The sequence below is a fragment of the Cryptomeria japonica genome, chromosome 5, assembly GCF_030272615.1.
Source record: "Cryptomeria japonica chromosome 5, Sugi_1.0, whole genome shotgun sequence".
Taxonomy (NCBI): Eukaryota; Viridiplantae; Streptophyta; class Pinopsida; order Cupressales; family Cupressaceae; genus Cryptomeria; species Cryptomeria japonica.
In genome coordinates this window covers 153,109,312-153,121,738 of record NC_081409.1, presented here as the reverse complement: position 1 = coordinate 153,121,738, position 12,427 = coordinate 153,109,312, and the positions used below count along the sequence as shown (strand labels likewise).

The 12,427-nt window shown below is 34.8% G+C and overlaps 1 protein-coding gene across 2 annotated transcripts in view; it reads left to right on the top strand.

The window, feature by feature from the left end:
• The window catches only part of LOC131067629 (ultraviolet-B receptor UVR8), a 195,006-nt gene extending 183,734 nt beyond the window's left edge, over positions 1 to 11,272 (top strand). For both annotated transcript variants that reach the window (XM_058002716.2, XM_058002717.2), the window contains exon 12: positions 10,846 to 11,272. In XM_058002716.2, the coding sequence (XP_057858699.2) occupies positions 10,846 to 10,938 (93 nt within the window). In that variant the 3' untranslated portion in view covers positions 10,939 to 11,272. The remainder of the gene's footprint in view (positions 1 to 10,845) is intronic.
• Positions 11,273 to 12,427: the final 1,155 nt, after the last annotated feature.

The window sequence follows — 12,427 nt, the reverse complement described above, 5'->3', positions numbered from 1 at the left end:
TGGACCAGTCCATCTTTGGTCCGGGTGTGGCTTATTTCCAACACCAACACCCTCCATTAAGCCACACCTCTCGTGTGCTTGGGGCTCCTAGCCTGGACCTGGCTCTAATACCATGTTGAGACATGGACCAGCTAGGACTCGAACCTAGGACCTTCCATACGCTGCTGGAGTGCTCCACTGAGCTACTGGCCCCTCTTGGACCAGTCCATCGTTGGTCCGGGTGTGGCTTATTTCCAACACCAACATTTTGAAGGTTCTCTAATGGAGACTGTTTGTTGGATGATACTAGGTAATTAGGCTGGAATCACCGATCACAGTGTCTATAAGGTTTAAGAGCATCCTGAAATATTATTTAAGTAGCTTTTTCCTATAGGCCGAGGAAACTTGTTCAAAGACCTCAGTCAATTATCAGCTCTCAAGATCAAGATGGATGCTGATACAATTAGTCCTCAAATACAATTATAGCTGATCACAAAAAAAACAGATGCACTATAACATAGCATTTCCTGCTGAAACATTTTTAACAATACATTTCCACTTCAGAATTTATGATTGGGATTGAGCTCAAGTCTCAGAAATAGTCTTTAAGAAAGTACCAGAAATGCCAGTAACAAGGCTTGAACCGCGCCATATTTTTGAGGGGTTTGATGTCCTCGAACATCTTTCAATATTGAATAATGTTCACCTGGGTAATGCATTACATTGGCAAAAATATGGTTTATGTAGTAAAATTATTTGCATGTAATGTCCCCACTTTGAAATAGAATTTCATAGTAAATAATAATAATAAAATTAAAATACAAAAGATTAAAAAAAATTAAATTAAAATATAATTAAATTTGATTAAAGTTAATGAATGGTCAAAAGACATGAAATGTTAAGTTGTGACTCCCCTAAATATGATGTATAAAAGGGAGAAGGGAATTCATTTGAAGGGGGATAATTTGGGAATGAGAAGTGCAGATCTGATTTAAATAAGAAGTGCAGATATGATTGTGAAAGGTTGTGTCCCTTTCAAAGGGTAGAAATAATGAAGAGTTGCACTCTTTCAAAGGGTGCTAATGGTGCAAGGATGTGTTTCCTGCCAAAGGACATACATGATGAAGAGGTGTGATCACTCCCTCACGTTGAGAGATATAGAGGAAAGGAATCAAAACATCCATGGAAATCACTGTTGATCAGATCAGAACTGTTATTAAGTTACAGGCAGTAACATACTTATTCTTGGTGGTATGCATGGGGATGTGCTTGATATGTATGCTTACTATATGACGCCTGATAATGTTCTTATGCAGAGTTTAATTATAATATTAATATAGTCTGCAATATGTATAACAGTGTAATAATGTATTTCTATCACTAACAATTCATATGACGATTAAGTAAATTATAAGATGGAGTCTGTAATACCTTTCAATCTGACCATCCAATTATGGAGGGAGAATACAAGAAAGGAAGAGCACTAGGCTTCAGCAGGTATGCCAACCCCAAGTGTGGGCCAAGAGGCCAAGTTGACGAGGTCCTTGGTGCTCTTGGGCTTGTTGGAGAGGGATAGACTTGAGGCTCCTTGTGTGATTCTCCTTGAGCTCCATAATGGGGACAGGTGTAGGGAGAGAAAGGGTTGTTGAATCCTTCATATAAACTAGGCAATATATGAAGAATGTTGAATATATGATCTATCATAGCATAATGGAAATGTTGACTAACCTGTTGTGCAGGTTCCAGACCAAGCTTTAGTTGACAATAATGTCCCTCTATTGTATTTACTATGCACTAAAAGTGTGATTCTAGGTCAGATTATAAGAGGGTCCCATTAGGGGACATTACATCGCACAAGAGAAGAATACCACAAAAAATATTTGGAAATATGATAAGAACTACTTGCAAATGGTCACCGGTAATAGTAAGTCATTTTGAGGGCAACCTCCAAAAGGCTTCAATAAAAACTGAAGTATCAATATGTTTGATAATAAACTTATCAATATCTGCTATGTATACCATAACTTATGCCATGCAGACCACCCAGGCCGATCAAACTACCTATATAAAATTATAGAAATGCTAATATATCTTAGTGAAAGGTTATTCTTGTCACAAGTCAACTACACATTTGTATCCATGACATAGATTTTGGGTGTATCTTGCCCCGGCCCTTAAAGCCAACAATGTTGATGACCGTTGCATGCATTTACATGAGTGTTTGATCCTCCCATGTTAAATCTTCATTGGCCAGATTCATTCACTTGATTAGATACTCTATAATCATACTTGACAATAACCTCCTATTGCATGTTTGAAGCATTCCCTTAGGTTCTAAAATCATTTTTCCGTCTTCATCAAGCTTTGGTCACTTTATTTGGCTTGAAACTCTTTGCTGAATAGTATTCTTTAAGCAAGAAAAATGGAAGATTGGATATACTTTTGTTGATTTGTATGCTACATTTGCAATAAGAGCCATCACACTTGGGTTCAAATTTTTGTTGATTTAGGTAACTTCTTTTGTTGTTTTAGTGACATTGACTGCTATGGTTGAAATTGCACAAAGATCCAATTTCCTACTTCAAAACGTCTTTCACTATGGTGCTGATCAACATGGTGCTTCATTCTATTCTGTCATTGCCAATTTCTCCCTTAGACTAGATAGTATCTCTTGTTAGTGTTGAATTTGTTTTTCACTTTACTCTAACCTTTTGGTGTGGCTAGTACTAGATGGTGGATGGTACCCATATAGTGCCAAAAATAGAGACATTTGGGATGAATTGTGGAAAAAATCTTATACCACAATTCTGCTAGTGCCAACCATTGCACCCATCTCTCTTGTTTGTTTGAAACAAAACATCGGTGATAGCCCTCAAAGCATGTGTTGACGACCTCAATTTGTCCATCTATTTTGGGATGATGTGATAGGCTACAAAATGATGAAATCCATGGATGCCTCTTCCCACCTTTGGCATGGTGTAGATATGGGTTGTAGAAGACCTAGAGTTTTAATTGTCTCCTTTTTATTTTGCTAACATACTATTTATTCTGCTACAATTTTTTGTACATTCCCTTTAAGTTGTAGATGATCCTATGGCAAGTCTTAAAGGTTTTTGAATGCCCACCTGCTAGAGAAGCATGGAGCTGTGCCAAAACCGTAAACATAAGGTTTGGGTTCTTAGATAGGTAGACCCTATCATTGTACCATAGAGTATCTTCATGCAAATTTTCTCAACACTTTTAAAACTTGTAGTAGTTTTTGAATGAGCGTTTGTATATCCATGCCCTTACATTCTTTTCATGCCTCATCCACTCAATCTGCTAGGAATATGGAGATGGCATGTACCAGTGACTCTGTGGCTTCATCCCTCTTTGATAGAATATTAACCACAATATTCTTCTCTCATTTCTTGTATATAATCTCAAATTCATATTCCAACATTTTTGTGATCCATTTTTGTTTCTTCTTAGATGACAACCTATGTTCCAACTATTTGAGACTATTATGTTTTGTCTTTGCCTTAAAGTGTCTTCCCATGACATAAGGTCTCTATTGGTTGATTGCATGTAGGATAGCCATCATTTCCTTCTCATAAATTTGCTTTAACAAATTCTTACCTTTGAGCTGGCAGCTCACAAATGCTAGGGCTTTCCCCTCTTGCAAGAGTATCGCTTCTATCCTATACCTTGATACATCACGTTCCATTAAAAAGGTTTCAGAAAAAAAATGAGGTAGATAGAATTGAAGGTGTGCTCTTTGCATCCTTTAGTCCTCAAATGCCTTGGTGGCTGCCTCATTCTACCAGAATAAGTTATTCAAATAATTTTTGAATGGTTCTGCTATGTTATAGTTTTTGACAATTGTCAATTGTAACTAGTAAGCCCTAAGAAACTTTGTAGGTTCTAGGCATTTTCCATTCTACTATGGCATTGATCTTATGAGGCTCTACCTTGACTCCCTCATGTGAAATGATATAACCATAGGTAGTCCACGTCTTTGACTTCAAAAACAAACGTAGATGGATTACCATTACTTTGAAGTGTTCAAGAATGTCCAAAAAATGGTATATTAGCGAGCCCCAAAAACATCAGAAAGAATTTGCAGTGGTCCTCATGGGTTAATAAAGCTGTCTTATGTATATCTTTATCTCCAAACTTGATTTGATGATATTTTGTAATGTCCTTGGTAGGCCATTACCTCAAATGCACTAAATGCTTTTACAATCAACTCAAATCCTATCTTTTTTTATCACCAAGATCTTGCTATTGTTAAAGTGAGAGCATATGGGGACTATAATGAGGATGAGCAATATGAGCAAGATAATGGTGGCTAGCCATCTAAAATTACATTATTATCAAACAAATAGAATTGATTAAGGCAAAAATGACCTGTAAATAGTGATATGCAAATTTTGATCAGGCTAAATTGGCTCATAACAAGCATCATTTTGTAATCACCATCATTTTGTTAATTGAGGGTCCAATCACCATATGGCTGGCTTGCCACCCAGTATTGTACTTTGCATTGTAATTTCCAACAGATCATTGAGCTAATGATCCCCTTATCAACATATGCTCTCACCTTCCCATATTCGGCTCCTGGTGATTAGAAAGTGGAAGGGTTACTTTCAACAGTGTTTTTAGTTATCATTTTCCAATTCTAACAAGTGCTTCTGGTGCTTGTAATTGGAAAAAAATTGGAATATTTCATTGTGCTACTCTCTCTATTTTTGCAAGTTCTTCGGTAAAGAGGACATCATCACCATCATTTTGTTCATTGACGGTCCAATCACCATATGGATCGATTTCATTCAAGTCAATGGCCTCATGTGAATCTATAAATACATTACAATTGAGGCACTTTTGTGTCAATCTATTTCTCTTCTTTGTCAATCTATTTCTTCTTCTTTGTCAATCTTGTTTCTTCTCCTCCTTCAAACCCTACAAACCTGTTTTCAGCAAGCAACAATGCCAAATGAGTGAAAAAAGAAAAAAGAAGAACACTTAAAACGTTGGCTGGGCATATGCAAATTGGGCCGTGCGAGTCCATAAAAAAAACTCACGAGTCTTTTTGAAGGACTCGCCAGGACTCGGCTCGCGAGTCCTTGGTGAGTCGACTTGGCCCACCAATGGACTTGCAAGTCCGTGGCGAGTCCGCAAGTTTTAAAACTATGGTGAATATCATGAAAATTATTTTGAGCTTGTCTTTGCTTTATTTGCCTCATTACTAGTACTATATTTAAATTAAATATATTGAGAGCAATCGTGAATATCATGTGAAATTGGGGATATTTAAAAGACAAGCACAATTTTATTGCATTTGGCTTGCTGTGTTGCGCGTTGTGGAGACAATCCCTAATCGTGACCCAAAAATGCAGAATATAATACTATTATTTTTTATGCGATTTAGGTTTTTATAGAAAAATTTGGATGATTTTTTGGCAATTTTTGATGAGTTTTATAAGTTTAGTTGTGGCAAGTTAATGCAAACAGTGACATTGAGTTTTATTGCAAGTATATCATTGGTAACTTACTGCCAATTTAGGCACATGAGTACTTAATAGGGTATCATAAGCATGGTATGAACTATATAATCAGCTCAGCATCACGACAAAGTGCTATATACAATCACAAAATGGGGTCTGCTCAGCCTTGGGAGAGTTAAATTCAGATCAGGTTTGTATGAACAGAATAGAGGAAGGTATGTTCTAAAAAAGAGGAAAGACCTTAGCAGAGATTTGCATCAAAATTCATGAAATGTGAACAAATAAATATTTTTATTTTGACTCCCACTTAGCTAGTAGATTTATATGGCCTGTCAATGGCATTGTCTGCATTTGTATGACCTGCGTTAGACTGAGATTGCAATGGGCTGCAGTATGAGGTTAATCACACAAAAAATTATGACCTGCCTTAGACTGAGATTGCAATGACCTGCAGTATGAGCTTAATCACACAAAAAATACTGAATAATAAATATCAATATTAGCGTATCACTGTCAACTGCAAAATACTCAAAAACTTTACAAAAATTTGAAACTCTTAAACTAAAAAACAAAAACTGATAATTGGAAAATTATCAACAATTGAAGCACAATGTCAATCCATGTGTGGAATTGCACGAAAAGGCTAGGAGGGTTTTAGTCTTATAGTGAAGAAAGAACACACATTTATATTTGGAAAATAAAATTGTTTGAATGAATAAGAAGGCCCTTTTCGAAAAGAATCCTCCCTTTATATCTTTTTCAAGGGAAATAATATTATATTATTTTGTTTTACTTTATTTACCCTTAAATTTACGATAGTGCCCTTTTTATCATTCACTTTATGGACCTTGGGTCTGGTAATATTTTAGTCGCACTTAACGTTTTAAACAAATCAAATATAGGTCATCTTGTATAAAATAAATTTACTTTTGGACAATTTAATTATTTACTTATTTTCCTTTTTCCACCACTCAATTAGCCTATTGGTAGAAATTGAGAAAAATAGGCTAAGGGTCTTCATTAATTTTATTCTAGAGAAGGGGACATAATAGTCCTCCCTTCACAAAATTGGGTGTGGACAACTAATTGCAAATTGGGATGCTTCAAATTCTGCTCTCCTTCTCAAGTGACATTCTCGATTGGAAGATCCTTCCAATGAACCGAATATAATTTTATGTTCATGTTTCCTGGTTTCCATTACTTGATGTTAACAATCTCTTCAGGAACCAAAATCAACTTCTTGTTTCCATCCAAGGGAGGTATATCAATTGATGGAATGACATGATGCCCGAGTTCCTTCTTGAGGTGTGAAACATGAAACACATTATAAATTTTACTTATCTCTTGCAGTTATAACCTATAAGAAACTTCTCCAATTCTTTGCTTGATTTTTTGTGTGGTCCATAGAAACACGGCTTAATCTTCCTTGCTTCATTCCTCTTAATAGAGGATTGCTTGTATGGATATAATCTTAAGAAGAACATATCACGAACCTCCAAAGTATGCTCAATTTGGTGTTATTCTGCATACTTTTTTTGTTGATTCTATGAGCATGATGAAAGTTTTCCCCTTGAATTTTTGAGATATCCTTAGTTTTTTAAACAAAATCTTTGGCCTTAGGAACCTTGCAATTCAAAAATAACAAGGTCAATGAAAGTTTGGGCGTTACAACCATACAAAACCATAAATGGTGTTATCCCAATAAACATGTAGCATGTGGTGCTATAACAGTGCTCCCAACTTGAGCCATTCGATCCATTCCTTTTGATGTCTAGATAAAATCTTAGTTTTCTGATCTGTTTGGGGGCAGTTTTTACTAGGAGGAGTAAGTTTAGTTCCTAGTAGATGAAACTACTTTTGCCAAAACAAGCTTTGCTACTGATTTTCTTTATGAGTCACTATATTTTAGGCAAAGCATGGAGTTTAAGCACTTATTTGAAAAACAAATCAACAATTTGAGGTGCCTTGAAATTTGAAGAAATGACGAAGAAATGTACACTTCATAGGTCTGGCCACTACAACATAAATGTAGTTCTTACCTCGAACTTTATGAAGTTCAGTGATGAAATCCATTGAAATACTTTCATATTTTTGATTTGGAATGGGTAGGAGCTCTAGAAAACCAATAGGAAATGATATGTTTAAGGAAATCATCCATAAATCCCTTCGAAGAGAATCTTTCTCGAATTTTCTTGTAAGTCTCAAAATACCCTAGATAGCCAGCCAAAGTGGTACCATTTTAGATTTGAATACCAAAAAGACACTATCCTTGTAAAGGATGCAATATTAAACACTACATTCCTATCATCCTTCAACTTCCCTTCAAATATGTTAGTGACAAAGGTGTTTTTATTATATTTCACCAAAATTTGAACCTTCCAATTTGTTGTAGTTTATATTGTAAAACATATAGTGGGGCTTCTTGACAAAGCATCAATACCTATGTTCTTTTTTCCTTCAAAATATTCAATGGCAAAGTCATAAGCTTGAAGTTCACTTACTCATTTTTGTTTCCTCCCATTGATATCCTTTTGGCTTAGGAAGTACTTCAAAGTTTCAAACTATTTTGGTCAATCTTCACCACAAACTTTCCACCAACAAGACATTGTTTAAACTTGGCCAAAGCATGCATGATGGGCAAGATTTATTTGTCATAGATTGAGAACCCTCTTTCTACTTCTCGAAGTTTGTGGCTGTCACGGGATACTTATTTTGCATCGAAACAACTCCAATTGATTCTCCAATACATCACACTCTTAACACAAAAGAAAGAGAAATTAGCAATGGCCAATAGTGGACATAAGCTCATCAGCTCTTTTAGTTTGTCAAAAATTTGTTGCACTAAATTAAATCATGTAAAGCCCCCTTTCTTTGTCAAATCAGTCAAAGGAGGTAGCTATAGAATTAGATCATGTGGTAATAATTGTAAAGACTAAAGTTTCCCCTCCCCTAATATAGAATTTCATTGATACCAAAAGCAACTCTAGACTTGTTGGCAAATAGTGTTTGTGCTTGTAGAGTACCCAAAACTTCATCTAAATGTTGCAAGTGATCTTCCCATGTTTTGTTATAGATGAGTGTGTCATCAAAGAAGACCAAAACAAACTTCCTCGATCTTATTGAAAATTCAATTCATACATGACTAAAAAGTAGTTGGAACTAAATTATATCATGTGAAAGCCCATTTCTTTGTCAAATCAGTCAAAGGAGCTGCCTATTGAATTAGATCATGTGGTAATAATTGCGAAGACTAAAGTTTCCGTTCCCCAAACATAGAATTTCAGTCATACCAAAAGCAACTCTAGATTTGTTGGCAAATAGTGTTTGTGCTTTTAGAGTACCTAAAACTTCATCCAAATGTTGCGAGTTATCTTCCCATGTTTTGTTATAGATGAGTGTGTCATCAAAGAAGACCAAAACAAACTTCCTCGATCTTATTGAAAATTCAATTCATACATGACTAAAAAGTAGTTGGAGCATTAGTCAAACTGAATGGAACGAGCAGAAATTTAGGGTCAATAATGGCACTTGAATGTTCACTTATGAACTTGTTCTTCATGAACTATAATTTGATGGTACATTTATCTTATGTCTTTTTTATAAAAATAAAATGTAACTCATCAATCAACTCATTGGTCTTGGGAATTGGTTTATTGTTCTTGATGGTCTTTTGTTTAGAGCTCTATAGTCAATGCACATTTTGATGATCCCATCTTTTTTGTTTACCAAGACTACTGAAGAAGTGAATGGTCTCAAAATTGGTCTTATGCGATGCATAACATGAAGCTCCTTAATGTCCTCTATCTATTCCTTGGGCCTTCCAGGAAAATAAGGAGTAGTAATCACTAGTTTGGCTTCTTTTGTAAAACTTAATGACAAGTTGAAATACTCTATCATGTGGTATCCTAGGAGGTTTATCACTGAAAATTTTAGTATGCGTGTCTAGAAGAGATCGAATATTCATATTGTATGATTTCTTGCTCTCTAAGGAAAGGGTAGGCATATTCCAGCATTGGGTTGCCCAAGTAACTTGTCCATGGCAGATTTTCCGCACGATATGTTTTGTTGATACAATTTTTGGAACATCGTTCGACATGTTGCAAAGTATCCCCTTTCTTCCATTTGAATGGAGCCTGAGTTCCATGGTATGGATTTTTTGAGTAATTTCTCTCAAAGAATGTAGCCATTGATCTCCCAAAACTGCATCTGTATATCCTATGTTGGCAACATAGAAATCATCTTTTACTGCATAATTTTCCAAAGTGAAACTCATTTGGAGAATTGTCCTTCTGCATTGGATCGTGAAATGGTTAATTTTTGGCCTCTTTTTGCTTCCACCCCTCTATTAATGAAATTGCAAGTTGCTCTAGAATTAACGAGCATAGGAATTTGATTGTGTTTGATGTATTAGTACTTCTGCTCTTCTTCGATTGTCTAATTCCATTTACAGTTTCATACTATATTGAGGAGACACATCCCTTTGAAAAGAGACACCTAAGGGTCATATCTCCTCATTGCTTGCCTATCATTCAAATTAGATCTGCACTTTTGATTATAGACTAAATGCTGCTTCATCTTTTCTCCCCCTCTAATTGAATTTGTCCTTCTCGTTATATCTTCAAGTGAGGAGGAGTCACACCTCTTCATCATGTCTACATTTTCATCGGTCACAACATTCATAATTATCACCTTTTGAAATAGTTATCACCATTCATTATTTCTGCCCTTTTGAGAGAATCAATTCCATATTTCCTTTCCATTACTTCTTCCATTTACCTTTCCTTAATTCTTATGCTTCATTCTTTTTTTTTCATTTCCTCCTTGTCCTCTTTCAAATGAACTTTTCTCCCTTTAATATCTCATGTTTAAGGGAGTCGCAACTCTTCATAGCGTGCCTCTTGATTTTCATGAAACTTCATTATTTATTTATTTATATTATAATTTAATTATTATTATTATTTATTATTGGATGCGATTTCATAAAAGGGACATTACAGTTACGCATGCATTCTTTGAGTAGTTGATTCTTGAGCATTTGAGGAACTATCCACTCACGAGCAAAGTTGGTACAATAGCCAAATTCCCAAATTATGACAAAAAGCACAGCAATTTGAACAATTCACTCCTTTCCAGGAAAAAAAAGGAATAATATTTTTTGTTACATTATTATATATTATAAAGGTTTTATTGTTACAGTAACATTTGGAGCACAAAGATTTCGATGTTACTAATATTTGGATTACAAAGATTTATCACAGTTAAACTTATAAATGCCATAATTAGTTTTTACAAGAGAACATTTAAAAGAGATAATTCCTGTAAGAATAATTTTAAGATGCCAGGAGTTGTTTATGAATTAAGGGATGTGTTCTTTTTTCAGGGTACCGGCCAAGTTTCGTTGGCCTCAAACAGCGCTTTTGCTGATGCAAGTGTCCCAAATTCTGACGCTAAGCGCGTGCGTACTGGACAGTGAAGTAGTAATATTTTGTGCATATTCACCGGCAAGAAGATTTAGCTGTTTTAATTTGGGTATAGTAACTTATCTTGTGAAGCTAATGTTTACAGTCCTTGGAAAACTGTTAGATGAAAATTGATAGCAAATGTGGAAATGTTTATGGCATACTTCTTGAACTTGTCTATGACCAGACGAGCCTCGTTAGCTTTTCTTATGTCTGCATGGTTGTGGGTACCTGTTTTAGGAAACGTTTTTGTTACTCACACAGACACAAACTTCTACAAACAAATGAACAATGTTGTTAGGCAAGTCTTTATTATGTATTAAAATAATAGAATCGAGTTATCCATCAGATAGTTGTTTATTATGTTTAGAGAGCATCTTGTTCCATCTGAATCTATTGGGAAGTTACTTGTAGAAAAGTTAGAAATTCACTGTAGTTTTTTTGATAGTTCAGTAGCAGTTAAAATATTATGGGTTGGATCGAATTTGAATCCGTTGGAGAGGTTGGTAGGCTGCAAAGTATAATATTTGATAAATGAACCCAAAACATGTAACCTATAGTCTTTAGAACAAGAAAATACACCGCATAGGCATTGAGGTCTTTAGAGGATCAAATTCATTAGCAAAGTAATTACGACATATCTGAAGTTGGTATAATCTGACTTCCAAACGAACAAGCAGAAACTTTTACTTTTGAGTGATTTCTTTTGTAGTTTGTGATTGATTTATGTTCTAAACATTAATTGAGACCAAGGCAAATTATTCACTTTGATAAGATTGATGATGCCACCAATATTTTCTCCCAAAAGTTCTGATTTGGTTTAGTATGCTATGTAAAGAATTAGAGTTGGTTTATTATGTTATGTATTAAAATGTTATGTATTAAAATAATAGTCTACACCAATATTGTTGGGTTATTTGAGCTCCTTACATGAATGAACACCAAAAGTAAGAGCTACTCCTTACAGTGGAAACATGAAAATGTGCCAACAAGATGTTGCATTATATTATTGTGAAGTATGAGAGCATTATATTTTAAAAAGGACTGGTATAAAAGTGCTGGTAGATTGAGAAAAGTCAGTTAGTAATCATTTCATTTATGAAATTGAAGTAAATGCGTCAGGTGCAATTAAGTACCATTGTGGCCATCAAATTTGTGTGTTAATTATAGGGCCAAATAAATTATGAGTGAGTGGTTTGATGACCGTAAGTGGAAGAAAGGTTTAACACATTGAATAAAAATCTTATATCTATATAACTCCATGTATGTACTTATTAAAAAATTTAAATTGTGCACATAGTATCTAAGCAACAATGTCAATAAATTGTAAAAATATTTCATACATACATTCTTTGGAATTTTTTGACTGCACATGTTTTATTATTTAAGAACTATCAATTTCATATATATAATACTTAGTATTCCAAATGAGGTCATATTATTGAAATATCTCATGCTTGAATTGATTGAAAAATTTAAATTGCATATACATTCTAGTCCTTA